The sequence below is a fragment of the Cavia porcellus genome, unplaced genomic scaffold (assembly GCF_034190915.1).
Source record: "Cavia porcellus strain 051 isolate PalLab524CR breed Dunkin Hartley unplaced genomic scaffold, mCavPor4.1 scaffold_37, whole genome shotgun sequence".
NCBI classification, from domain to species: domain Eukaryota; kingdom Metazoa; phylum Chordata; class Mammalia; order Rodentia; family Caviidae; genus Cavia; species Cavia porcellus.
This window is the reverse complement of record NW_026947520.1, coordinates 10,198,722-10,222,834: the sequence shown is the minus strand read 5'-3', so window position 1 is coordinate 10,222,834 and position 24,113 is coordinate 10,198,722. Positions and strand designations below refer to the sequence as shown.

The 24,113-nt window shown below is 55.4% G+C and overlaps 1 protein-coding gene and 1 long non-coding RNA gene across 10 annotated transcripts in view; one reads left to right on the top strand and one right to left on the bottom strand.

The window, feature by feature from the left end:
• Megf11 (multiple EGF like domains 11) overlaps nt 1–24,113 on the bottom strand; it is a 273,478-nt gene that overhangs the window by 15,891 nt on the left and 233,474 nt on the right. For all 9 annotated transcript variants that reach the window (XR_010045594.1, XM_063243299.1, XM_063243301.1 and 6 more), the window contains 7 exons: nt 11,498–11,618; nt 11,240–11,403; nt 10,249–10,351; nt 4,511–4,657; nt 4,050–4,184; nt 1,243–1,371; nt 293–421 (listed from right to left, as the gene is read on the bottom strand). Coding sequence is in view for 8 of the 9 variants with exons in the window: in XM_063243299.1 (XP_063099369.1) it covers nt 293–421; nt 1,243–1,371; nt 4,050–4,184; nt 4,511–4,657; nt 10,249–10,351; nt 11,240–11,403; nt 11,498–11,618 (928 nt within the window). In the remaining variant the exon portion in view is untranslated. The remainder of the gene's footprint in view (nt 1–292; nt 422–1,242; nt 1,372–4,049; nt 4,185–4,510; nt 4,658–10,248; nt 10,352–11,239; nt 11,404–11,497; nt 11,619–24,113) is intronic.
• Nucleotides 4,204–8,138, top strand: LOC134474744 (uncharacterized). The gene is made up of 3 exons (XR_010045597.1): nt 4,204–4,393; nt 6,578–6,775; nt 7,517–8,138. It is a non-coding gene; the product is annotated as an uncharacterized LOC134474744 (long non-coding RNA).

Sequence of the window (24,113 nt, the reverse complement as noted above, 5' to 3'; positions counted from 1 at the left end):
TGCAGAGGGCAGCCGAGCACGTGGTGAGGCCACTCAAACCAGCGCCACCCTCTGGAGCCTCGTGCTGAAGGGCAAGGGGTAGCCGGGTGGCCTTGAGAGCAAAGGGCCCTGCACACCGAAGTCTGCTCAGGTCTCTGCTGCACAGCCACGGGCCGTCCCTCCCACCGTCCAAGGAGGGCCGTGGCGTGGTGATCTTGGGGATCCTCACTGCCGCAGGCTATGCCCACAGCGGCCAGCAGGCCGCAGCACCACACTGGGCACCCGCATCGGAGCAGCGGGAGGCGGGGCTTACGCTGCGTGCAGAAGAGTCCGGTCCAGCCTGGGGCGCAATGGCAGGCCCCATCCTCCGCGTTACAGCTCGCTCCGTTGTGGCAGCTGCAGGTGTGGAAGCAGGCGGAGCCCCAGAAGCCGGGTGGGCATGCTGGGGAGTAAGTAGGGTGCAGAGCAGGGAGAGAAAGTCAGAGCCACTTCCCAGGAGGCCCTGGGTGACAGTACTTGGGCTTGACACTGATCCCAGATTTCTTGAGCTCACTGGGTCACATCACCTAGGATTCCCCTTAAACCCTAATTCTCTGCCACTCAGAGACTTTGGGGACTAACTTTGTGTGGCTCTGAGGCTCCTGGCCCTGCTCTCTGTGAGGACTGAGGTGGGCATACACTGGGTACTAACTTCCTCCAGGGGGTGAGGCTTTCTCTGGGCTGCGGAGCCCCCAAGGATGGAGCCTGAGTCTCCCTAGCAGAAGGGATTCCCCTCAGGCCACACCACCTGACTGGGGCCTCCTGCAGGTACCAGCTGGTGGTTCCCGCCCATCAGACAAGGCGTCCCACTCTGGGGGATGGAGTCACTCCCTGGCCTGGCCTGACATACCTTTGTGTCAGATTGGGTGTAGCTTACAGTACAGGCCCCTGGGACACCCTGCCCAGGCTTGAGGCCCAGGAAATGGACCATAGGAGTCTCCCACAAGGCCACTTCCTACATGCAAATACCTGTCCCTTCCTCCCTAGAGGAACCCAGGGAACCCAGCTGCTCCTTGCTGTGGGTGCTGATGGCGTATTAATGGCTGGCATTAGCATTGCCAGCAGTACGGTGCCCTCACGCCAGCAGTGGCTACTAGCTGTGGTCACCCCCAGACACACATCGAGTCTGCTCTTGGAGCTCACTGGGACTCAGGTGGGCTTTCCTACCTGCAGAAGGAGGGCTCAGCCCTAGAGGTGGCAGATAGGGTGGAGGTAGCAGCTTACCCTGGGAGCAGTCCTTGCCAATCCATCCAGGGAAGCACTGGCAGGAGCCGTCAATGGGGCTGCAGGACCCGTTGTTGGCACAGGAACACAGCTGGGCACAGTCCTGCCCGAAGTGCCCTCCGGCACACACTGTGAGCACAGGACAGCCTAGCACCTGCCCTCCAGCCCTTGCTCCTTAGACCACCACCAGCAGCTCTAGCCCCAGAGGTTCCTGGGCCACAGCTACGACCACCCTGGAGTCAGGAATTTGGATGGGAACTACCCATTGGGCCACCCTACCCACCATGCCTCTTCATTTGCAAATAAATGAGTGTCCCCTCTCATGTCCCTCTGGCTGCGAGCTACAGAGGAAGAATCACTTGGTTAGGTCCCATAGGGGAGTGGCAGGGCTCAGTATCTCACCCCTGGACTCTCGGTCCAGTGCTCCTTATCTCTGCTCCCCCTGCCTGCATCACAAGGCCAAAGCCACTGGATGGGAAACCGCTCACGCCTGGAAGGGGGTCCAGCTACACGTGTCAGTTCTGCCTGCAGCTTTGAGTGTTGCAGGACTGGCTAGGAATGCCCCTGTCCACCTGTCCACCGCTCTGTTCCCCAAGCCCCCGCTCAGCATCCCCCCACCCAAGGAAACCCGTGTCCTTGTGTCTACCCTAGGCTCTGCTGTAGCTTTCAGTCCCTACTGCGCTGCTCCTGCGTCCCTCCATCAGGCTGCGAGCCTTTAGGACCAGGCTTGAGCGTTAGCAGGGCACCTGCCTATCTCTGGCTGCCTGTATTCCACACCCCCTGCTGCTGCAGCATGGGCTAAAATGCACCCTTTTTGTGGCACTCCTGTGTCCTGCTCCGACAGCCTTAGTGGCTCCCCGTTAACCCAGGACAGATCTCTGCATCTCAGAGTCCAGCACTTAACCTCACTTAACCCTGACAGCCTCACTTCCTTCCCAGCCACATGGACCACGGACCACACACATCTTCCAAACACTTCTGCACCTTTCAACGAACACAGGTCCGTATGCACCAGGCTCCATGAATCAGAGGGCTCCATGAATATTAGCTGACTTCATCTTTCAATGCTCTTACACAGTCTCCTCCCTGCTTCTCAGCGTGAACTACAGACGAGGAAGCTGCAGCATGGAGAACTTAAGCAACTCGCCCAAGGTCACACAGCCAGGAGTCCTATGCTTTCTAAGTTCCTCTGAGCAAACCTCATCACCTCCCTGCCTGTTCCTCATCTTCAGAGCAGGGGGTGGGGGCGGTTCACGCCTACAGGCTGGACCCGGCCTTTTCGAGAAAATGCGAGAAAATCCCTCTCCTGTCTTGTACTTCAGGAGTCCTCTGGCCTCTTTGCTGCCTCTAGGAGGTGCTGGATTTGGGGACTCCACCTCCAGTCTTCACTCTCTGTGGCCAGCAGGGTGCCAGAGAGGCTCAGCCACCCCCACACCAGCCTGAGCCTAGGGGCACAATGGCATCTCTGCACCACTCCTCTCTGCTGACAGAGGCACCGTGGAGCTGCGAACTCCAGCAACCTGATACATAAATTGGTTGACTTCTTGGCCGAATCGAGAGTCAGCCAAAGAGAAAGGGTTGTGGGGAGAGTGAGCAGGGGCTGGGGAAAAGAAAACATCTGGTTATATTTAATCTAGGTTTAATGATTCTGGAGAAGCAGCGTCTGTAATTTGTAACTCGCTGGAAAGCCAGTCATTAGGAAGTGTCAGTTCAATTTTTTACAAGGTTTGAGACTTCACCAGGGCAGTTGGCATTAATAGCAAACTCTATTAGATCTATACGTGGAAAAGTCTCATTAGGCCAGTGGGCGATAAATCAGACAGCAAGGGGTGGGGGAAAGACTCCGCGGGCTGCCGGGGCCCTAATTTAGACCTGGCCTGGCTGTATCGACGGCCAGGTCTCCTACATTTAATAAGTAAACCTCCTCAAGTCAGGTGATGATTAAACTGTCCTAGGAGGGCTGCAAGCAAATGAAACTGTCACATACATCTCCCTGGGGCCCATACGTCTCATGACCTCAAAGCTGCGGGAGCAAAACTTCCACTCATACATATTAACAGCCCTGTGACCTAAACAGCCCAGCTCAGCATCATCGATTATTCACCCAAAGAAGGGGCTCCCTGGGGAGGTGGTGAGTGCTCAGTCAAGGAAAGGATTGAGCAGGGGCCTTGGGAGATTCCTGCCTCGGCGATCTTGACCTTGATGGTGCCTTTTGCTGCTCTGTTTACCTTACCTTAAAGACCTGTGCCCTTTGCAGGCTGGGGTGTAAATGCTGGGAGCTGCAGGTCAAGGCTATGTTCAGAGCCCTTTCTAAAGACCCCAGTGCCCTCATCTCCAGCCATCACATCCCTGGGTCTGGGCCTCACACAGGCCAGTTCTGGCACCATTGTCCCAGCCGGGATGAATGCCTTTCTCCTCCTCCTCCTTCCACACGGCCACTGCAGCTGTCCCCAGCTTCGCACTGCCCTGGGATTGGTGTGAAGGATTCTGAGGCTGAGCCAGGAGGGTGTGGGGTGAGGGTGTCTGTGATGATGGCTCCTACACTGTCCTGGAGCCTTTATCACCAGGCACCACTTCTGGTGTGCATTTCATTTATGCTGGTTCATTTTCCTTTCCTTTAGGGGATAGGAGCCTGAATATGTCCCCACTCCTAGCTAATGTGAGATATACATGTCACTTGTTCCTCTGTCACCCTGGGTGGCGCTCTGTCCTTGAAAGGAGCTGCATTCACAGCATACCCTTTCCATGAGGATCCCTCTCTAGGGCCCCCATCCCCTACCCTGTCCCCTCCTTGTCCGAGACAGTACCTTGGTTGCAGAGGGCTCCAGAGAACCCCGGGAGGCACTCGCAGAGGCCGCTGACGTGGTGGCAGGGCCCACTGCTGTGCACACAGAGGGGACACGGCTGGGCACAGCTGAGTCCATAGAAGCCAGGGGGACAGACTGAAAAGGAAGGGGGGGACAGTGTCAGCAGTCCCAGGGGCCCCAGCCAGCCCAGCCACCCCACATCCCCATTCTGACAGTGTGTGGAGAGTGGTTCCTTCACACCAGGCAGGGCCCGAGCCTTGTGAGAGACAGGAACTGTGACCTGGTCCTGTTTCTACTAAGAAGCAAGCCTGGCTGAGCCATGAACCTGGGGACAGAACAGCCAGGTGAGGGACAGAGGGGGTGAACAGGAGGGACAAGCCAGGTCCCGCTGGGGTCAGACCAGGCTCCAGCTGGGCAGGGTCAGCCGCATGGGCTGCTGAGGTCTCCGGGAAGGCCCTTACTTCTCTGGCACAGGGGTCCTCGGAAGCCGGGGGCACATTCACAGCTTCCGTCCTCCGGAGAGCAGGAGCCACCATTCTCACAGCTGCAGGACACAGAGCAGTTGGGGCCCCAGCGGCCGGCTGGGCATGTGCTGTCACAGCGGACGCCTGGGGGCCAGAGATAGGCTGGGGTCAGAGGAGGGGTGGCAGGAAGGGTCTGACAGCATTGAGAGGAGACCCAGAAGCCGGGGAGGGAGGACTCCCGGGAAGCAGCAGTGCCCAGACAGAAGACAGCAAGGCGCTGGGTGGGCAAAGGAAGCCAGATATGCAAAGGGCAGGGGGCAGGGGGCAGTACTGCGTGGCCAAACCCTGAGGGCTGCATGCGTCCAAGCAAGACAAGGGACCGGAACGGAGATGGGACCAGGCAGCGAAGGGTTCTGTCTTTGCCAGTTTAGCTGCCAGCAAGAGCAGGCCTGACCTGACGGAAATCCTCTAGGGCAAGCCTTACAGTCAGGTGTGGGGGCGCACACCTATAATCCCAGCCCTCGGGAGGCTGAGGTAGAAGGACGAGGTTGAGGCCAGCCTGGGCTATATAGCTGTCCCAGAAAACCAAAAATAAACAAACAGAAGTGAGTTCTCTTCTAGGGTATGCAGCAGTGGAGAATGAGGGGTCTTTTGACCACGGTCTTCAGGGAGAGACGTATTTTATATTCCACGGAGTCATGCACACATAGGAGTAACAGAGCCTACTATTTTTTTTTAAATGCTACTTGTAATCCAACCAGCTGATTTAAGGCCCCTTGGTTTAACAAAGAGCGATCTGTGGGGGAGTGGATGGAATACCTCAGAGACCGCAGCTCAGCTCAGGCTCCAGCTCCAGCTCTCAGAGCTCAGGAGGAAGAAGTGACTCAGCCAGCAGGCTAAGGGAGACATTAAGGGGTTCTGGGCCAGGCGCACCCCTCCCCACAGCTGGGCTGGGGTCCCTCGCAGGCTGATGTGCTTTAGGGGAACAGGACGCAGGGCCAGGGGGACCTGCCAGGCTTTGGGAGGAGGTCTTTGGAGAGGCCCAGAAGGGACTGGGGATTTAGCTCAGTGGCATAAGCGCCTGCCTTGCAAGTGTGCAGTCGTGCTGAGTTCGATCCCTGGTACCAATAAAAACGAAAAAGACAAAAAAAAAAAAAGAAAAAAAAGAAAGAAAGAAAAAGAGAGGCCTGGAAACGAGCAGAATTAATTATAAAATCACATCTGCCTTGTTACAAGGACAGAGCCTGAGAGAAAGAGCCAGTGAACCAATCCCCAGCCTAGCAGCAGGACCAATTTGGGATCTCGAAGGCCCAGCCTCAGAGGAGGAGGGCGGTGCCCAGGTCTCCTTGCCTTCCGTTTGGTCCACACTGCCCCCCCACCCACCATGGGGTCCCCATCCCGGAACGTCTGTTTCCCAGCAGGGTGGCAGCTTCAGAGGTCTCTCTGGGAAACAAGGCTGGAGCTCCTCTCCAGGGAGTGAGGTCTCTTTCCTGTGAGCATCTGTTGGCCCTATGTTCACCCTTCAATGGGGGTCTCTCCTGTGGAGTCAGGGTGCCTGAGGGGAACCCTGGACAGGCACCGAGGGTTAAGGGAGCCACAGAACTGTTTCGAGTTTGGGATGGGTGTTCAAGGCTCTCCCTTTCCAACAAATCAGCCTCGGTATCTGTGAGGGACACCAAAATGCCATGTAGCTGCCTAGAACCTACACAGAAGCCTCCAGTATGGCTTAAATTATCCCTAGTTATAACTCCTAATTCAGTGTAAACGCTATGCAAGTAATTACTCTGCTGTATTCTTTAGGGGGTGATAAGAAAAGTCTGTACACCTTAGTACAGGTGAAAAAGTTTTTTTTTGTGTATGACACTATGTACCCCAAGTTAGCCTTGAACTCATGGTAAACCTCCTGCCTCAGCCTCCCAAGTGTTAGAATTATAGGCATGTGCCACCATGAGGAAATTCATTTTTTAAAACAATATTTTCAATCAACCATTGATTGAATCCTTTGGTACAGACCCCAAGAATGCACACCGACAGCCAGGATCATCCTATGCAATGCTTTTGCAGTGTTTGTTAAAAACCCTGGATTGAGATCACGGCAAAGGGACACAACGTGGCTCTCCCATGGGGATCCAAGCAGTCTCTACAGCCTGACCAAGGCAGCCAGGCTGCACACAGACATCACCATCTACGGACATACCAACTTGAACGTACCCGATTTCATCTAAAGAGACACCACCCTATGACTGGAACCCACTTGACAAGGTAAACAAAGGCACCACGAAATCCTCAGCCTCCACGGTTCCCAAATGTGGGTGCCGCTAGGCGTGCATACCAAGGGCTCCTTTTCCTTAGATACTGAAAACTGCAAGGGCACCCTGATTCTGTCCAGACTGCACGCAGCTGCAGGGTCCTGCCGGGTTCTAAGACCATGCAGTTATATTCTGAGCCTGGCTCTGGGGGATGGGGCTCTTGTATGGGGTCCTGCTCTGTCCTGTGAGCTCCCTACAGTCTAAGACATTGGGATCTAACTGGAAGGGCAGTCAAGGAGTGCTCAGGTCAAAAGGGACTTCTCCTGTGACCAAAAAGGGGCTATCCTTGCAAGTGTGCAGGGAGCATCCTACTCCTAAAGCAGCAGCATCATCATCATTAATTCCTTGGCTCCTGGTTTCTTCTATAATAGAGATGATAAGTCTCTTTCAAGAACCCTCCCCACTGGGGGCTGGGGGTTTAGCTCAGCGGCATAAGTGCCTGCCTTGAAAGCAGGCAGTCGTGAGTTTGATCCCCAGTACCGATAAAAAGGAAAAAGACAAAAAAAAAAAAAAAAAGAACCCTCCCCACACACATGCATAGACGCAATTATTTGTGGGTAACACTGTGGTCCCTCATGCTTAATGTAGACACCTCTTCCACACAGCCTTCCTACGTATCTGCCTGGGGAGTCAAAAATTGGGGTCACAGCCATGGCACACAGCTTACTGCATGAAGCCTTTCTCTCCCCACCAGCACTGTGATGGCAAGGACCACAGCTCACTAACACACTGAGGCTGCTTCACCAGGCAGGTGCTCCCCCTCGGCAGAAGCCACCAGCTTTGTCTTTGTGTGATCCACAGTAGGTGCTGAGCTCAGGACTGTGGATGGCGCTGAATTTTGCTGTTTGCTGCTGATCCTGGCCCAGTGCTGGGCACATAGTAGCTGCCAAATAAATACTCAGTGATTGCCCAAGTTAAGAGATGTTAGATGAGTAAATAAATGGGTTCCCCACAAAATGCAATCCTGCAGCTCCCATCCTGTTGACACTTAAGTCCTGAGGCCTTGGGCAGCTCTGCTTCCTCATCTGGAGCATGGAAAGTTGGGGCAGATTTAGTTAAATCTCTGCATCTGGGGAAAGACCATACACCGTCCGCAGGGACCACTGTATTTCACTAAGTACGGAGTGAACAACTTGCATAAGCAGGACAGCTGAGCTCCCATAATGCTCATCGTCACCAGAGGTGGCTATGGGAGAAAGGTGGTGACCAGCATGTGACTGCTAGGAGCCAAGGTGTGAGCTGGAGAGCAGTGGTGGGGAAGCACTGATACTTCTTGGCAGGTTCTTCTTAGTCACTGTCCTGGTCCCTGAGATACAATGGCCAACACCCACAATTTCAAGAGGATTTTAGTTTAGTTTCAGTCTATGGCTGACTTGGCTCAAGGCAGTGGGGCGTGGTGGACAAAAAAGCTGTTCCCATCCAGGTGGCCTGAGCAGCAAGGGAGGGCCAGAGACTGAGACACACCCCAGGGACACGCCTCCTCTCAGCAGGACACACCCACCTACTGGGACACGCTCCAGGGACTGCCCCTCCCACAAAGGACACGCCCTAGACACGCCTCCTCTCAGCAGGACACACCCACCTACTGGGACACGCTCCAGGGACTGCCCCTCCCACAAAGGACACGCCCTAGACACGCCTCCTCTCACCAGGACACGCCCCCCACCCACCCCAGCCAGGCCCTTCCACTATAAATTCATCAGTGGGGAGTCCACTGATGAGCAGAGTACCCTCATGATTCGTCATCGTCTAAAAGCCCCTCCTCTGAGCACAAGAAGTTTTTGGGAGCACACGATCTAAAGCAGCCGGGTGGGCGGTGAGTGGGAGGGGCTCACAGTGGGAAGCCCAGGCCTCCCTCCCCTTCCTCCTCGCCTCCTCTAGGAGACCGAGACCGCAATCGCCTCTTTGAAAAGCCTTCGGGGACCACTTGGGGAGAGCGGCTTCAGAACAGCAGAGGCTGCGCTGAAAGGTTGTCCATCAAAGGCAGAATTTTTAAGCAGCCGATGTCATGAAAACCTGATCTGCTCACTTGAAATTAAAGCAATGTGGACGTCAAGTGGATTCCCACTCGGCTCTTGCTGAGAGCTAGGACCACAGTGACCAGGCTGCAGCTCATTCTGCAATGAGGGGCGGCAGCCAGTGGGCAAGGAGCCGGACAGGAGCTGTCCCTAGTCACGGAGAAAAGTCCCCCTGGCCTCGGCTGCTTGGAAACTTCCCAGTTGTGGAGAACAGAAACCAGTGTTCATTATTTATCTGAGAACTACACTGCTGGGCCTGGCTGGCGGGTCTATTCACTCGATGGACTGTCACGAGCACTTCCTGCACTGGTGGCTGCCACAACCGAGCACTTAAGTGTGTGCCAGGCTGTTAGCACTTCAGGGGAGCAACTCATCTCAGTGTCAGGGCCACCCTGCTGTTGGCTGGGAGGATGATAACCGGCTGCATTGTGTGGATGCAGAAATCAGGCTCTGAGAGGCTGGAGGACCCTCCCAGCTCACAGACCCAGGCCGCCGGTTCTGGTCATAACCAGGTTGTTATCCATATCACAAGGGCAGTGGACACAGTGATGAACAAGGCAGATGCCTCCCAGGCACACGGTCAAATTAGGGAGGCAGTTAGTAAACACTTAAATTAGAGGTCAAGGCCAGCGATGGTGAGTCCTACCAAAGGGCAAGTACAGAGTAGCAGGACAATAAACAGCTTTTGAGCCTTGGCCCTGTGGTATGGGTTTGTTATAGGGAGCCATTTCTAAGGCTCTTGAAACCTGGTGGACTGGAAGGAGATAGCAGGGCTGGGGTGTGGCTCAGTGGTGGGGCGCTTGCACGATTTGACCCCTACAATCACCGGAGGAGGGATCACAGGGTGAGAGTGGCAAAGAATGATTCAGGCAGAGGCCACCACATGCAGAGGCCTGGACTCCAGAGGTGATTGGAAAAGGAAAGGCTGCCCCTGGTGGCTGGAGTGAGTGACAGAGGTGGCAGGAGTTGAAGGAGCTGGGCAGGGACCTGAGCCAGGCATACGCTGTCTGTGAGTCACAGGAAACCCCAGAGGGTCTCTGAGGAAGTTCTAGAAGCTTGCTCCAGCCACCAGGGGCAGAACTGAGGGGGTGGGGAGGGGGGAGGTGAGACCAAAGAGGCAGTGGTGGGTGAGACCTGGTGACCGGCAGGTGGACCACGAGGTGGACTAAGGGACAGAGGGGTGGCTCTCTGGCAGTTAAGGGGCAGGCTGGAGATGGACACAGGCCCCAGGACCCTTGCAGCAGGGCCAAGGACAAAGCATTTTGCCTTCTTCCTCGCAGCAGTCTCTACCAAATGGCCCGAGTGCCCGTGCAGGACTGGAGGTCAGCACAGATTTAGGGAGTGAGAAGAAACATATCAAAGGAGAACAGCAAGAGTTGGGGTACACAGGGCCCGGCAGAGGGGTTACCTGTCCATCCAGCCAGGCAGCAACAGTGGCCTGAGATGGGATCACAGCCGTCAGCATGGCTGCAGTCACAGCGCTCGCTGCAGTTCAGCCCGAATGTGCCATCCTGTGGGGAGGAGGGAGGGGAGGAGGGAGGGGAGGAGGGAAGGGAGGAGGGAGGGGAGGAGGGAGGGGAGGAGGGAGGGGAGTAGGGAGGGGAGGAGGGAGGGGAGGAGGGAGGGGAGGAGGGAGGGGAGGAGGAAGGAAGAATGATCAGAATCTCCCAGAGCATCAGACACTCGATGATGAAGCTGAGCCACCCACCTGGCTGCGTTAACAGGCCATGAGGGTTGGTTTGCAGCCAGGGAGGTGATGGTCTTGCCCCACTTTTAAAGGCCTAGGCCCTGGGTCATGAGGATCGTTAACTTAAATTGAAATGAAAATGCACCTTACTGATTGGGGCCATGTAAGGAATGAGTGGTTGCTGGGGAAAAAAATGGTGACCCCCATTTGCTGTGTGCTTGTGAAAGCCTCCTATCCTGACTCGCGTGGTCCCTGCAGCAATCTCTGACCTGGTTCCCGGTATTTCTGATTTAAGGATGGAAAATGGCCATGAGGATGCAGCCAAGGCAGGATCTGAACCCAGAGCCTCAGGCCCATGGCCTCTCATTCAATCTCACGTGGATTGGTTTCAACACCCATTGATTAAGTCTGAGTAGTTATTGTTGGAAAGTGCTTGGCTTAGTCCCTCCCCCACCCCCTTCCTGGATCATGGAAGCACAGACTCCGGGAACTGGGGCTCAGTGGCCACTTGCAAGGTGGGGGCGGGGAGGGTAACACTGGGTACTTCATCTGCCCGGGGTTTGCTATGCTGCAGGAGACAGGGAGGAGGAAAACGACCCCAGCACCCCAGCGGATGACGGTCAGCTGTGACCCGACTCCACTGTTCCCCACTTGTCAGGGTGCGCCTCTTGGTGCATTCCCGAGCTGGTAAACCCCAGGGAGGGGCACTCACCGGGCAGGGCAGCTCACAGGTGTCCCCTAGCCAGCCCGGGGCACAGGTGCAGGCGCCATCCGCAGGGCTGCAGGCCGCCCCGTTGGCGCAGGCGCAGGTCTCATTGCAGTTCAGGCCCCACGTCCCGCTGGGGCACGGCAGGGCGCAGTCCGGACCCTGCCATCCTGAGGGGCAGCAAGGGGCTGTCACTTCCCCAGGCCCAGCACGACTGGGACCCTCAGCGCCCGGGCTGGGCTGCGCTGGTGCAGGGCACGTTACCTTCCTTGCAGGCGCAGGAGCCGTCTACCGGGGAGCAGGTGCCGCCGTTGTGACAGCTGCAGACGGATGAGCAGTTGGGGCCGTAGGTGCCCGCGGCACAGGGGACGGCACAAACCTCTCCCTGGGGAGACAGGGGGCAAGCTGGGGTCAGAGATGGGCCTGCGCTGGGTGACTCGGTAGCACCCCCCCCCCCTTGCCGGGCCTAGTATGTCGGCGTCCTAATCCCTGGGACTGCAGTCATGTCACCTGCAGTCATGCAGACTTTACAGATGTGACTAAAGACCATGAGGTGGGAGACTTGCTGGGATTATCCAGGCAGGACTGGTGATCGTCCTGCTCCCGTCCCACTCACCCTGTCACCTCGGGCATCTACTTCACCATGCTGAGCCTCAGTCCCTGCACCTGAAAGATGGGAACAACGCTGCCCCCACCCCGTGGGAATGTTGAGAGCATTAAATGTTACACGTGAAACGCGTAGATCAGTGCTTAGAGGAGCACCCCAAAAACTGACTATTCGTGCAAAGATAGTACCTCTTACGAGAAGAGCACACAAAACTCTCCAAGGTTTGAGCAGCAGGAGGCTCTGAGAGGTCATTTTTCTATCAGCAACTCGGCCCAGAGAGAGGGGTGGTGCCCCCTAGGCAGGCCTGGAGTTGACTGGTCACCCTCTGTTGACTGACATTGCGGCTAGCCAATAACGGGCCTTTCTCGGGGCATCTTGGGACCCAAAGTCTGATGCTCCCTCTTTGATTTGGAGGACCCCCATTTGGGCCTCCTGCAGATCTCCATTTGTCTGCACAGGCTTAGGCAGTCGGTCCACACACCTTTCTTTGTGCTATTGGTCTCTGTTGTATTTGGGTTTTATGTGTGTGTGTGGTGTGTGTGGTTTTTTTTTTTTTTTTGTCTTTTTTGAGACAGGGTCTCGCGCCATGCAAACTTGTAATCTCCTGCCTCAGCCTCCTAAAGTGCTGAGATTCCAGATGTGCATCACTACATCCAGTGTCTGCTGCACCTGTTTATCTGTGTTTGTAGATGTGGGTGTACATCTGTGACTCTGTCCTTTCCCTTCCATTATTTCCCGTGACACTGTCCCCCAGCGCCGCCCTGGTGGGACTTGGATGCACAGACAGCAGCTGCCATCCTGACATACTGAGAGCTGGGCCGGCCACCCGGAGCGTGCACTTGGGGAGGTGGATCTGACTTCACTCACGTCTACACTCGTAGCCTTAGGACCCTCCTGGTGCATAAGGGCCCTGAATAAATGCTATCTAATTGAAACAAGCTGTTTGTGTGCTTACACTGCCTTCCACTGTGGCCAGAGCCAGACAGACCGGGCACCTGTCATATGCTTCTGTCTCACACGAGCCCATTCAACAGATGTCTGCTGAGTGGGAATGAAGGGAGCCAGGCCTGCCAGGTGCGCAGAGGGGCCCCGTCTCTGCCCTTGGGCAGCCAGATGGGTATGCTGTCCACTTATCTACTGCCCTCCTCCTGAGCAGGACTGGCAGCTTGGTGAGACCTAGGACTGCATCTCTCTGGGTTCCAGCAGCACTGTGGCTTGGAACCTGGGGCTGAGTGGGGATTCCATGAATAATGCTGGCAAATGCACAAGAACTCTGCTAGGATGGGTCCTGTGGCTCGCTGCACATAAGAAGCAAGATCCCACCTGACCTGAGCCTCCCAGTAGCTGGTGGGAAAAGGGAAATTCAGGCCAGAGCCTGGTCCACCATTCCACCTGTCTGACCCCAGCCAGGAAAGCGTCCCATTGCCCTCACCCACACAGGGCATCCAGGTGGGCTCCCAGGGGCCTGGCTGCAGGGCTGAGTCATATCCCCCCAGCTCCAGCCCAGTTCCTGGCCCAAACCAGCCCTGCATTCAGGTCTTTTAACCTCTCCACCATCTGGGGGAAAGGACTGGATGCCAACAGGGTTGTGAGCTCAGACCAGAGATGAAACTGCAGACTTGGTCCTTGGCACCCCCTGTGGCCTGTACGCCCAGCCCCGCACCCACCCCCAGCCAGGCCTGATGTCTAACTGAGCCCCATGATCCAAGACAGCCATGCAGGAGTCCCATGAAACTTCCTGCCGGGAAGTCACAAATCTCTCTCTGCCTTGCATTGGCTGTGTGTTTATGGATAAGTCACTTGTCTCTCTCTGCCTCACATGTTCTATAAAAGGACCTTGGGACTCCCCATGTCCAGGGCATGGGACCAGGGCCAAGCTGTGCCTTGGCAGACTCAGTGGCCAGCTGGTGCAAGTCTTCTGGTGGACGTGCTTGGGCACTATGTCATAGCTAAGCTTTCCCCCTTTATCAGTCATCCATGGCCACTGAAGCCGAGCAGCCTCCCCATTTCTTTACTGCCTAGGCCTCTTTTAGTGCCCTCCACCTGCCACGTTTCTTAACTTGGAAAACACTTGTTACTCTGCACTGGTGCCCGGGATCTGTCCCATATTGGACAGATACACCCTGGCCTGTGATATCACCTGTGGCCAATCAGAGTTTCTGAGCAGCTCAGGCTACCTGGGCTGGCACACAGAGCTAATTTAATTCTAATTAAAAGCAGAAGACCCTTGGTATGTTAGCCTCGGCACAGGTGATAAAGGGTTTCCTGCAGGCCTCGGGAATGTTCTTAACTGCTCATGGCAATGTGCTGTAGACATCGCAGGTGTCTGGCTGAGGCCCAGCAGCCACATGCATCTGAAGGACTCCTGAGCTCTCACTCGGAACAGCTTCCTACCTGGAGCGGGTCCTTAACCTAGAAGGAGAGCGGGTGGTGAGGATGCGGGCCGGGAAGGGGGCATCCTCCTGGGCCTCTAAGACTTGCTTCAGCTGGCCAAGGCTCGGGCCTGGTCACATGCCCTCGACATGAGGAGTCCCAAGGCCCTTTTTTATAAATAGGTGAGGCAAAGAGAGGCCATGAACACATAGCCAGTGCAAGGCTCTACAGGTTTGTGACTTGAATCAGTTGCCAGCTCCCACTTCAAATGCAGGACGCTAACCATCCAGATGTCACATTCAGGGCTGCACTCACCGCCTCAGCACAGCAGGACAGCCACACACTATGGCCCCCGTCTCCAAGGGGCCTCCCAGCCAGACCTGGGTGCCCTGGTCCTCTCTACACCTGGAAGTCCATACTTGGGCGGCTTCTTTGTTGGAGACAAGGTTTTGTGAGATAGCCAGGCTGGCCTCAAACCCCCACACCATCCAAGCTGGCCTTGAACTCTCCTGCCTCAGCTTCCCATGCACCCAACATGGGTATTTCTGGATCCTCATCCCTCCTGGCCTCTCTTCCCCCTGCACCCCACAGGATCCTGCAGGGCTGAGACCCCCACACACACCCTGCCTCTGCCAGGGGACGCCTGCCACTCCTGCTCAGAGTCTTCATTCCTTGAACAGGGGTCGGATGTGAGTGCTTCCCTCCACCCAAGGCCCGCTCATTATAGACAGGGCACCAGCTATTAACATCCTGAACTCCATCCATCTGGAAGAGCTAGGGGTGGAAGGGAACCTGTGAGCCGGATCCTGCAGAAGAGTCCGAGTCTCTGTTCTGCCCGCTGCCCAGCGTGGCAGTGCAGGGCAGACCCCGTGGGGCCCCTTGACATTGGTGTCCAGTGCTATTTATTCAGCCCCCCCCGCCCCCGCAGTGTACTGCTTTGTAGTTTGGCCTCATTTGGGAAAATTAATCAACAGCCGGCTTCTTGTGCTGGTCACACATTTTCCTTGCAGAGGGTGCAAGGTTAATGGGGATATTCTGGCTGAGGAAGAGAAAAAGGAGGAGGAGGAGGAGGAGGAGGAGGAGCATGGCGGAGGAGTAGCTGACCCTCCCTGGCACAAAGGGAGGCTGCCATGAGGGGGGCGCATCTCCTGGTTCTTTAAACATGAGGCAGGAGACTGTGCTAACATGAGCAGATCTGGCCCTTCGGGTCCAGGCAGAGGTGACGGGCACCTGACGCCTGCCAGAGCCCAGTAGAGAGACTGTGGGGACCAGCAACCAATGAAGCCACCTGGCCTCCAAGTCCTCCTGGTGCGGAAGTAGAATGGATGGGTCAGGCATGGAAGGGTCCTGGACTCTGCCTCAGTGTACTTTCTTTCTGTTTTAAAATAACATATTGCTAAATGGCCCATACTGGTCTTGAACTCATGATTCTCCTGCCTCAGCCTCCTGTGTAGTGGGGATGATGGGTGTGTGCCGCCACACCCAGATGTTAATTTTGCTTTGTTTTGTTTTGAGACAAGGTCTCACTATGCAGCTCAGGCTGGCCTTGAGCTCCCTGGGTAGCGAAGAGTGGGCTTAAATTCACAAGTGATTCTCCTGCCTCAGTCTCCCAAATGCTAAGATGAGCCACCAAGCCTGCACACTCAGAGAAATAAGCGTGTGGAAGGGAGGCAAATGGAGAGCAACCCTGCTGGCACAGGTTTGTCATCTCAGCACTCTGGGAAGCTGAGACGGGAGGATCAAAATGTTTGAGCCCAGCCAGGGCCACTTAGTAAGACCCTGTCTTAAATAAAAGATATTTTTTAAAGAGGCTAGAGAATGCAGCTCAGTGTGTAGGCCCCAGGTTCAGTCCCTAATACTACACACACACACACACACACACACACACACACAGTGGCCCTCAGTGCCCCAACCTCTTCTGTCATCGGCTCAGCATTTGCTGAGTTCCCACAGTCCAGGAACCAAGACAAGCCTGATGTCCCTGACTGGAGGACACTTTAGGGTCCCTTTCCATTCCCCCGACCCCCTACTTTCAGAGTAGGGGGTCCATTTCTCTGAGATCTCTAATACAACTATCATCAAATAATTCTGCTCCCACTGGCCACCTCACTGGCCTACAGGGTCAGGCTGGGCGGGTCATTTTGCCCTGTGACCCGGCCGGGCCCAGAACTTGTCAGCCCAGGCGGTCAGGAAATGGTGTCAGCTCCGTGGGTCAGGCCCTGCACCAGCACAGGGGGTGCTGGTGACCGCACAGGCCCTATCCGCATGCCCAGAGGCTCTGACCAGCAGCCCTGTAAGCGCTCAGGCCAAGTCTGCTCTCCTCCCCTCCTGCTGTGCCCAGAGCTGGGCTGCACTCTCAGGGTGCACTGCTGTGCCCATGCCAGCAGCACACGAGATTGGTGGCTTTGCTGCTCACAGAGGCCCTTCCAGGCCCGCACCTGCTCTCAGGTCAGGGTCTCAGCACTCCCAGGCGGGAGCCCCAGAGCTCTGCTCCAACACCCCATGTGGAGGCCACCCGGGTGCACAGTGGGCATCGCTGGGCCTCATGAATGCGTCACTGGTAAAGTAGCCTCTGGCCACAGCCTGCACTAGGGGAAAGAAACTCTGCATAAGGAATGAGGAGCAGAGAGCCTAGGACCCAGGAGCAAGAGAGGACAAGTGGAGGCCACAGCCACCCCCCAGCCCAGCCTCCCCATGCCAAGGATGCCCAGGACTTGTGGGATTCATTCTGTCTGGCTCCCACATGAGAGGAAAAAGGGATGAACGTTAGGCTGAACGTACTTGAAATATTCACTCTCACCTGTACCTGTTCCCACTGAATAGTGACCAGAGGCTGCTCTGTATAGTTGTGCAGGGTGTGGACTGCACAACTTTATAGGTACCATTCACATGACAGTCACTCTAGATAGTTGATAGATAGATAGATTACAGCAGTTTTTGTCAAGTATCAGTGGACTATCTTTAAAAGGGGGTGTGTTTTTCTAATTTGCACAAAGATCTTATCTGTCCTTCCTGGGTCACACCTACTGCATCTCGGGTCCCCCTGAACTATGTGGGCACTGTTTTCTCCTTTTGTCCTGTGATGGCCCTTTCTAGAGAGAGGACTGCCTCTTTGCTTCCCAGTCTGGATACCCCACACATCGGGACCACCTGGCTGCCCAGGGAATCACTTCCCCCGCTCAGCATGTTTATTGGCCCCACCTGGATGGGACTCATTCATGACTCTTTCTGTGGCCTTGTTTTCTGGACGTAGCCACAGGAGCCCCTCCCTCTGAGGTGGATAATTGTGGGTCACAGGTGCCAACAACAGTGAGAGGTTACAGGGTCAGCCGGGTGGGTGTGCTGGGTGCTGTGTTCCCAGGGCCTCAGGGTGCCAGGTGCTGCGTGGTGCAGACCCCAGAGCACAAGGGGAGCACCTGGACCATGGGCCCTGGTCTACCCAGTGTCCACAGCCCAGACCTCTGAGTGTCCTCTTTCCTCCGAGCGCCATGACAGGGACAGGGGCTGCAGCCTCACTTCATGGAGGAAGGCAGGCAGAGCCCCAGGATGGGGCCTCACTGTGGGGCTCTGTGAACTGGAAAGTGCTGCTGAGGGCTGAGGCCCCAGCCTCTCCCCAGAGGCCCAACTGAGAAGCTGGACCTCTTCTGCAGGATATTCAATAATGCACCCACGGCCCTGGCCTCCCTAGCAGATGTAGGTTTGGCTCTGAGTTCAAATGGTGATGGCCTCAGTCTCCCATCTGCAGAATGGGGTCCCAGCAGCCCCTCCTAAGAACCGCTGAGGATCAGACAGCAGAGCACAGCTTGTGGTCCAGGCTCGCAGTCAGTGCCCATGGAATGGACAGTGCTGTCCTGACCTTCTGTCCTCTCCTATGGAGCCTTCATCGAGGCCCTGTGACTGCAGCCCTGCCTCACCCTCTGGATCTGTGACCTCAGCCCCTGGCCCTGTGCAGGGAGCCAGAGAAGCCTGGAGGCCAAAGGCTCAGATGAAAGAGAACTGGGGTGCCTGAGCATGAGCGCCCCGACCTGCCCTGACAGCTTCTTCCGCTGCTCCCAGCCACCCCCATCCCCTACCCCAGCCAGGCGAGCGCTGATGGGGACACAGGAGGGTCATCCAATATGGGGAGCATTTACCTTTTACAACACAAGACTCAGTTGTCCCTGATGAGGCCACAATACACAGGGTCCCAGAGCTGGCCTCTGCCTCAGTGACATCAACCATTCCCCTCCTTTGTTCTGGATGGACAGTGACTGCCCTGGGGCCTTCTCTGTCCAAGGAGAAATCAGCAGCTGCCTGCCGTACCGTAACGCATGACATGGAGGTGAAAGCGGAAAGCGCCCTGGCTGGGGCAAGTGGCATCTGTTCTCCAGCTGGGTTCTGCCATGATTTACTGTGTGACCCAAGACAAGCTGCTTTCCCTCCCGACCTCAGCGTCTTTCTCTGTAGAGTGAGGGTTACACAAGGGCAATGCGGCACAGCCCTCCAGCCTGAGCCCCGTGGAGAGCAGTCCCACGCTCTGCACAACAAGTTACGCACTGTACCTTACCACTGCACCATCAGCCCCAGGGCCGGTACCCCGGAGCCCTGAGCATGCCGGACAGCAGACTAACGATTCCAACCCTCTCTGGCCCCCATGCCCTTTTAAAACTCACTGTACTATCTCTCTTCAACTACACGATGAATCCTGACACATTTATTAAGCACTCACTACATGTTAGACTTTCTTTTAACCACTGCATACATTTTTTTTGTCTTTTTCTTTTTTATTGGTACCGGGAATCGAACTCACGACCACACACTTGCAAGGCAGGCATTTATGCGGCTGAGCTAAATCCCCAGCCCCTAACCACTGCATACATTTGACTTCATTCAATGCTCTGAATTACTTTTGTGTGTGTGTGTGTGGTGATGCTGAGAACAGAACCCAGGATCTTGTATCCACTGGGTAAGTGCTCTGCCACCAAGCTGCAGCCCCAGCCCTTTTTTTTAAAAAACTTTTTATCGGTACCGGGGATCGAACTCACGACTGCCTGCTTGCAAGGCAGGCGCTTTATGCCACTGAGCTAAATCCCCAGTCCCAGCCCTTTTTATTTTGAGACAGTGTCTTGCTAAGGTGCCCAGGCTGGCCTCACACTTACGATCCTCCTGCCTCAGCCTCCCAAGTAGCTGGAATTACAGGCAGGTGACACCATGCCCAGTTGAAGAACCCCTTTCTAACATAGTGCCAGGAGATATCCTGTCTTATAGGTGAACAACAAAGACGTGAGACACCTAAGTAATTCCACCAAGGCTGCCCAATATTGGACGGCAGAGCAGGGGCTGAGGTGCTGGAGAATGTGTTTGTTTTGCATCACTTCCACTATTTGCATAGCTTCTGTGGTCTGCTCAGGTGAGCATGGTGGCTCACCTGAGGGTGAATTCCTCGGCCTAGTGCAACATCCAGGAAAATCTTTTGCTATAGGAAATTAGTCGATGGTGGAGGGCAGGGGGTGAGAAGCAGATTTTCTGCTCTTAGGGATGATAGTTTATAGGCCTTGGATGTCTGAGGAATGAACCATTTAGAACAGGCATCACGGTGCTATAATTTCCAGGCTGGATTCCCTCCTGGCCGTGCCTGGCTTCCTCTCTCGGTCCAGCTCAGGGAGACAGACACACGTACTCTGCCCCAAGATGGGATCCAGGGGAGGGTGACATCTCTAAGGGAAGCCCTGAGGAAACTCGCCCACTGCTCCACAGTCTGCAGCTTCACAGCTGGCTAGAGTGCCAAGGTTTGCATATGACCTCCTGACAGCGTGGGGATCGAGGGAGCAAAATGTGGGCACGAGTTTGCTGGTCCAGGTGATGGAGGGCTCGATTCCTTTGCTGGCACCAGGGTTCAACAAGAGCAGACAGGGCTTCAAAAAATCGCAGCATAAACAAATGAGCCCTTTAAGGTAACAGAAATGCTGTCATCCCAGGGCCCCAAATCCCATGGGAGGGGATGCTGGGTCCCCTCTCTCCAGGCTGCTGAGCTCCCCACTCCCATTGCAGTCAGGGTGGGAAGGAGCTCGGGGCTGACTGCCCAGAGGGAGCCTCCTCTCCCCACAGCAGGGGCTCCCAGTGACTGGCCAGGGAGTGCGGCTCAGGCCTCTCAAGCTGCTCACGCTGGGCACTGAGGTGGCAGCCTTTGGTCCCAGAACAGCGCAGGAAGCTGTGCCTCAGTGGAGCCTTAATTAAGGAAGGAAGGCAGGTATCAGAGAAGCACAGTGGGCAGAGGAATTGGAACTGCCCCCTGGGGAGAGAAAGGCTATTCTCAGCTCTGAGTTGATCTCGGGAACCTTGGAGCCCAGGGGCTCCCAGCCAGGCTGGAGCTCTAGCTAATCCACCTTCCTCACCCCCATTTCCATCCATACCCGAGACAGGCCAGGCCAGTTACCCATCCCAGCGGGACACCCCTGGGGTAATAATGGCAGGGGCAGCTCCTGGTGGAGGTGGTATCCCTGCCTGGGAGGTTGAGTCTAGACTGGGCATCTCAGTGACTCATGGAGAGCTTGTCTCCAAATAAAAAAGGGCTGGGGAGGTAGGGCAAAGGCCGTGAGCTCAGTCCCCAGCACTGAAGAAAAATAAGTAAGGGCTATCACTTGTTGAGCGATGACTAATAGGCTGGACATTCTAAGTGCTTTGCATGTGCCAATCAATTCAATTACTCCAATCATCCCATCATTATTCCCCTTGAGAATGTAACAAGACGGACATAGAGAACCGCTTTCAAGGTCTCACAAGCACAGTGAGCAGCAAAGCTGGATTTCAAGGCAGGGACTTTGGCCCGTCTGCAAAACCGCCCCACAGGACTGCAGCAGGGAGAAGCCCCTGCCATTGCGCAAAGAGCCCAGAGGTGGCGCTAGAGGACAGCTACGCGGGTGTCCACAGCACCATCGGCTTATCCGAGGCGGACAGGTAGATTTAAATTCCAGCCCTGCAGGCGAGGGCCCTGGGGAGGTGCCCTGCGTTTCCTTCCTATATATGTCAGGATGGAAATTTGTGCTTTAAAAGGCAGTGCTCCTCCCAAGCTTTCATTCATTTCAGAAAGAGTTCCGAGGGCAGGCTGTTCCAAGCTGGGGCGGTGCTCAGGACAAAGGGTCAGGAGGGAGCTGTGTCCTTGTCCTCTGAGAGACACACGCTAGCATAAGTGAGGTGCTGTGAGAACGGCCAGTGGAAAGGTGAATTCAAGGCGGAGTCTTGGAGGAGAGGTTGGACAGCTCTACTTGGCCCCCTCAGCCCAATTCAGCCCCATCTCTAGCCAAGGTGGCCGGGAGGAAAGTGCCGCTTGTCCTCACGGCGACAAGCCAGGTCAGGGCTGCAGGGACCCCAGGACTCTGCTGCCTGAGCCCTTCTGTGATTGGCCCCTCCCACTGGGACTATGATTGGCCCCTCCCACTGGGACTGTGATTGGCCCCTCCCACTGGGACTGTGATTGGCCCCTCCCACTGGGACTGTGATTGGCCCCTCCCACTGGGACTGTGATTGGCCCCTCACACTGGGACTGTTCGGGAGGCCCTGGGGCCTCAGCGGGCGCGCTGCAGGGGTTCTGTCCAAGGTGCTGAAACCTTGCAAGCCTGAAGTTTAACTCTCCCGTGCAGCTGAAGGGTCCCTACAGCACTCTTTCTGCAGAGAATTTCATTTCCATTTCACAGATGAGAAGCAGAAGCTCCCACACACTGGCAAACCCAGAGCTCTGAACTCAGCTCCTTGCCCTCCACCCCAGAGCTCTTTCCTGTACCGGAAGCCCTGGTGCAGCGTCTCCTCCAAGGAATTCCACTGTGGGCACCAAGTTAGGATGCCAGTGCCCTGGCCCTCCTCCCCACTTCACCCCAGCTCTAGTGTTTTTGCAAACACTGGCTGAGACTGACCACTCAAGGACCCACAAGTGTGCAGGGGGACCTGCCTGGGAGAACAGATATGTACTAGATGTGACAAAAAACTACACTGAGTGTTCACATTTTTAAATACGAATATATTACAGTAAAAGACATCACCATGGTGCCTTCAGGTGGGCTGTTATGGGTGCTTCAACATCCTGAATCAATTCAAAACCTTTACCTTTCATGGATATTTTCTTTTGGGGAAGAGGCAGAAAGAGTACCAGCTCTGGTGACTAAGGTGGTCGAGGACACACTGTGATGTCTTACTGAGCCGGCCCTCCTGTTGGATGGCACTCGGTGGCAGCATTATCTACTTTTTTAAAATCACACCTCACAAGGACACTCGTGAAAGAGGACCTCCAGAACTGCTCCAGGAAGTGGAAAGAATGATGGGCTAAGTGTGTCTGAAGTGAAGGAGAACTATTTTGAGCAGGATCCACGGCAATGTGTCTTAATAATAAAAGAAAACTTGAACACTCATTGTATTTTTAGTCTCCCTTGTATGTCTGCAGCTCTGCTTCTCTGGGAATCCCTGCGTGCAGCTCACCTTGACATTCTTTTTGGGGGGTGCTAGCCTTGCGGGAAGTAATGTTCCACACCATGCTCATCATGTTGCGTTTTACCAAGTGTCTGTGGAGATTCTGACCCAGAGGTGGGCTTCCGGAGGGAAGTTCCTCACTCTGCCACAAAGTCTCCTTGTAACACCTGAGGATGCTGAGCTTAGGCCGGGTGAGTGTCTGGCCAGGAGGCAGAGCGGGGTGGAGAGCCAGGACTTGGACTCAGAGTCATGTGGATCCATGGTGTTCCTTCCATCTCAAAGTTGGTCTATGTGTGGTGAGCCCTCCCAGAGTCACCAGTCATCAAGCTGCCACGGCATTCTCTCCCAACATCCCCTGCTGGGGATGGCTTTGGGAGGGGATCACTGAGGGTACCCCAATGGCTACTCATGCTCCCAAGTAGGCAAGACTGGCTGACTCCTCTTATCTTACAGATAAGGAAAGTGAGGCTCAGCAGGGTGAAGGGACACGGCTGCGGTTACTGAGTCTAGGATGAAAGTTCCCTAGGACCAGAAGTGGGTTGTAATCCTTTCCTAGCTGCCCATCCAACAGCCTTCTAGGAAATGGACAGGTAAACAAATTCACAAGTCAACCAACAGATGAAAGTCCTGCTGATGGTTACTGACTGAGAGCCACTTTTCGAGACCCTCAGTGGAGCGTGTCCTGCTGATGGAGTGTTCTATCTCCCTTGAGCAGTGCTGGCCAATGGGAGGAGGTCACACTCAGGAGAGGACCAGAGTAATGGCTTCCTCCCTGTGAGTCCCGTGCTGGAAGGAATCAGTCACACTGGTTGAAAACAATCAACTTTTCTGGAATCTCGCAGAGGGACCCTTGCCCAGCAGGACCTTGGAAAAGCTTCTCCAGCAGTAATGAGGCTGAGCAGGAGGAAATATACAGGAGAGTATGGGGTCTCGCCAGGACAGCTCGGCCCCCCATCTTAACCCTAACCCCAGGCAGGCAGAACTCCACAGTGAACTGAATCTGTCCAAGCCTCCCAGAATTCAAGGATAGGGAGCCATTTGCATCCCGGGTGGAGGCTGCAGTCTGGCCTCCGGACTTGTGGAGCGCTGGTTGGGGAGGGTGGACACAAACGCTGCCTCCTCAGGCCTAGTTTTCATTCTCAGGAGCAGGGACAAGGTACAAGGATTCTCGCTGAGGCTGGAGAATGGGGATAAGAGCGGGTGAGGCTGACAGAAGACCCGCAGTGCTGTGCAGGATGGGACCCCAGCACCCCTCAGTGAGCCTCTGCTCAGTGGTGCCATGCATGCATTCAGCTGCAGCTTCCCCCGGGCCCTAGGAGTAGTGTTCCCTGATTCAGTCCATGGAGTCCACAGAGATCATCTTAGAAATCGGTTGGTTCATATCTCCCTGCACATTCACTGTTTACAGATGAAGAAAGGGCCACTCACCCAGTCACAGAGCCATCTGAGTAGCCAGCCTAG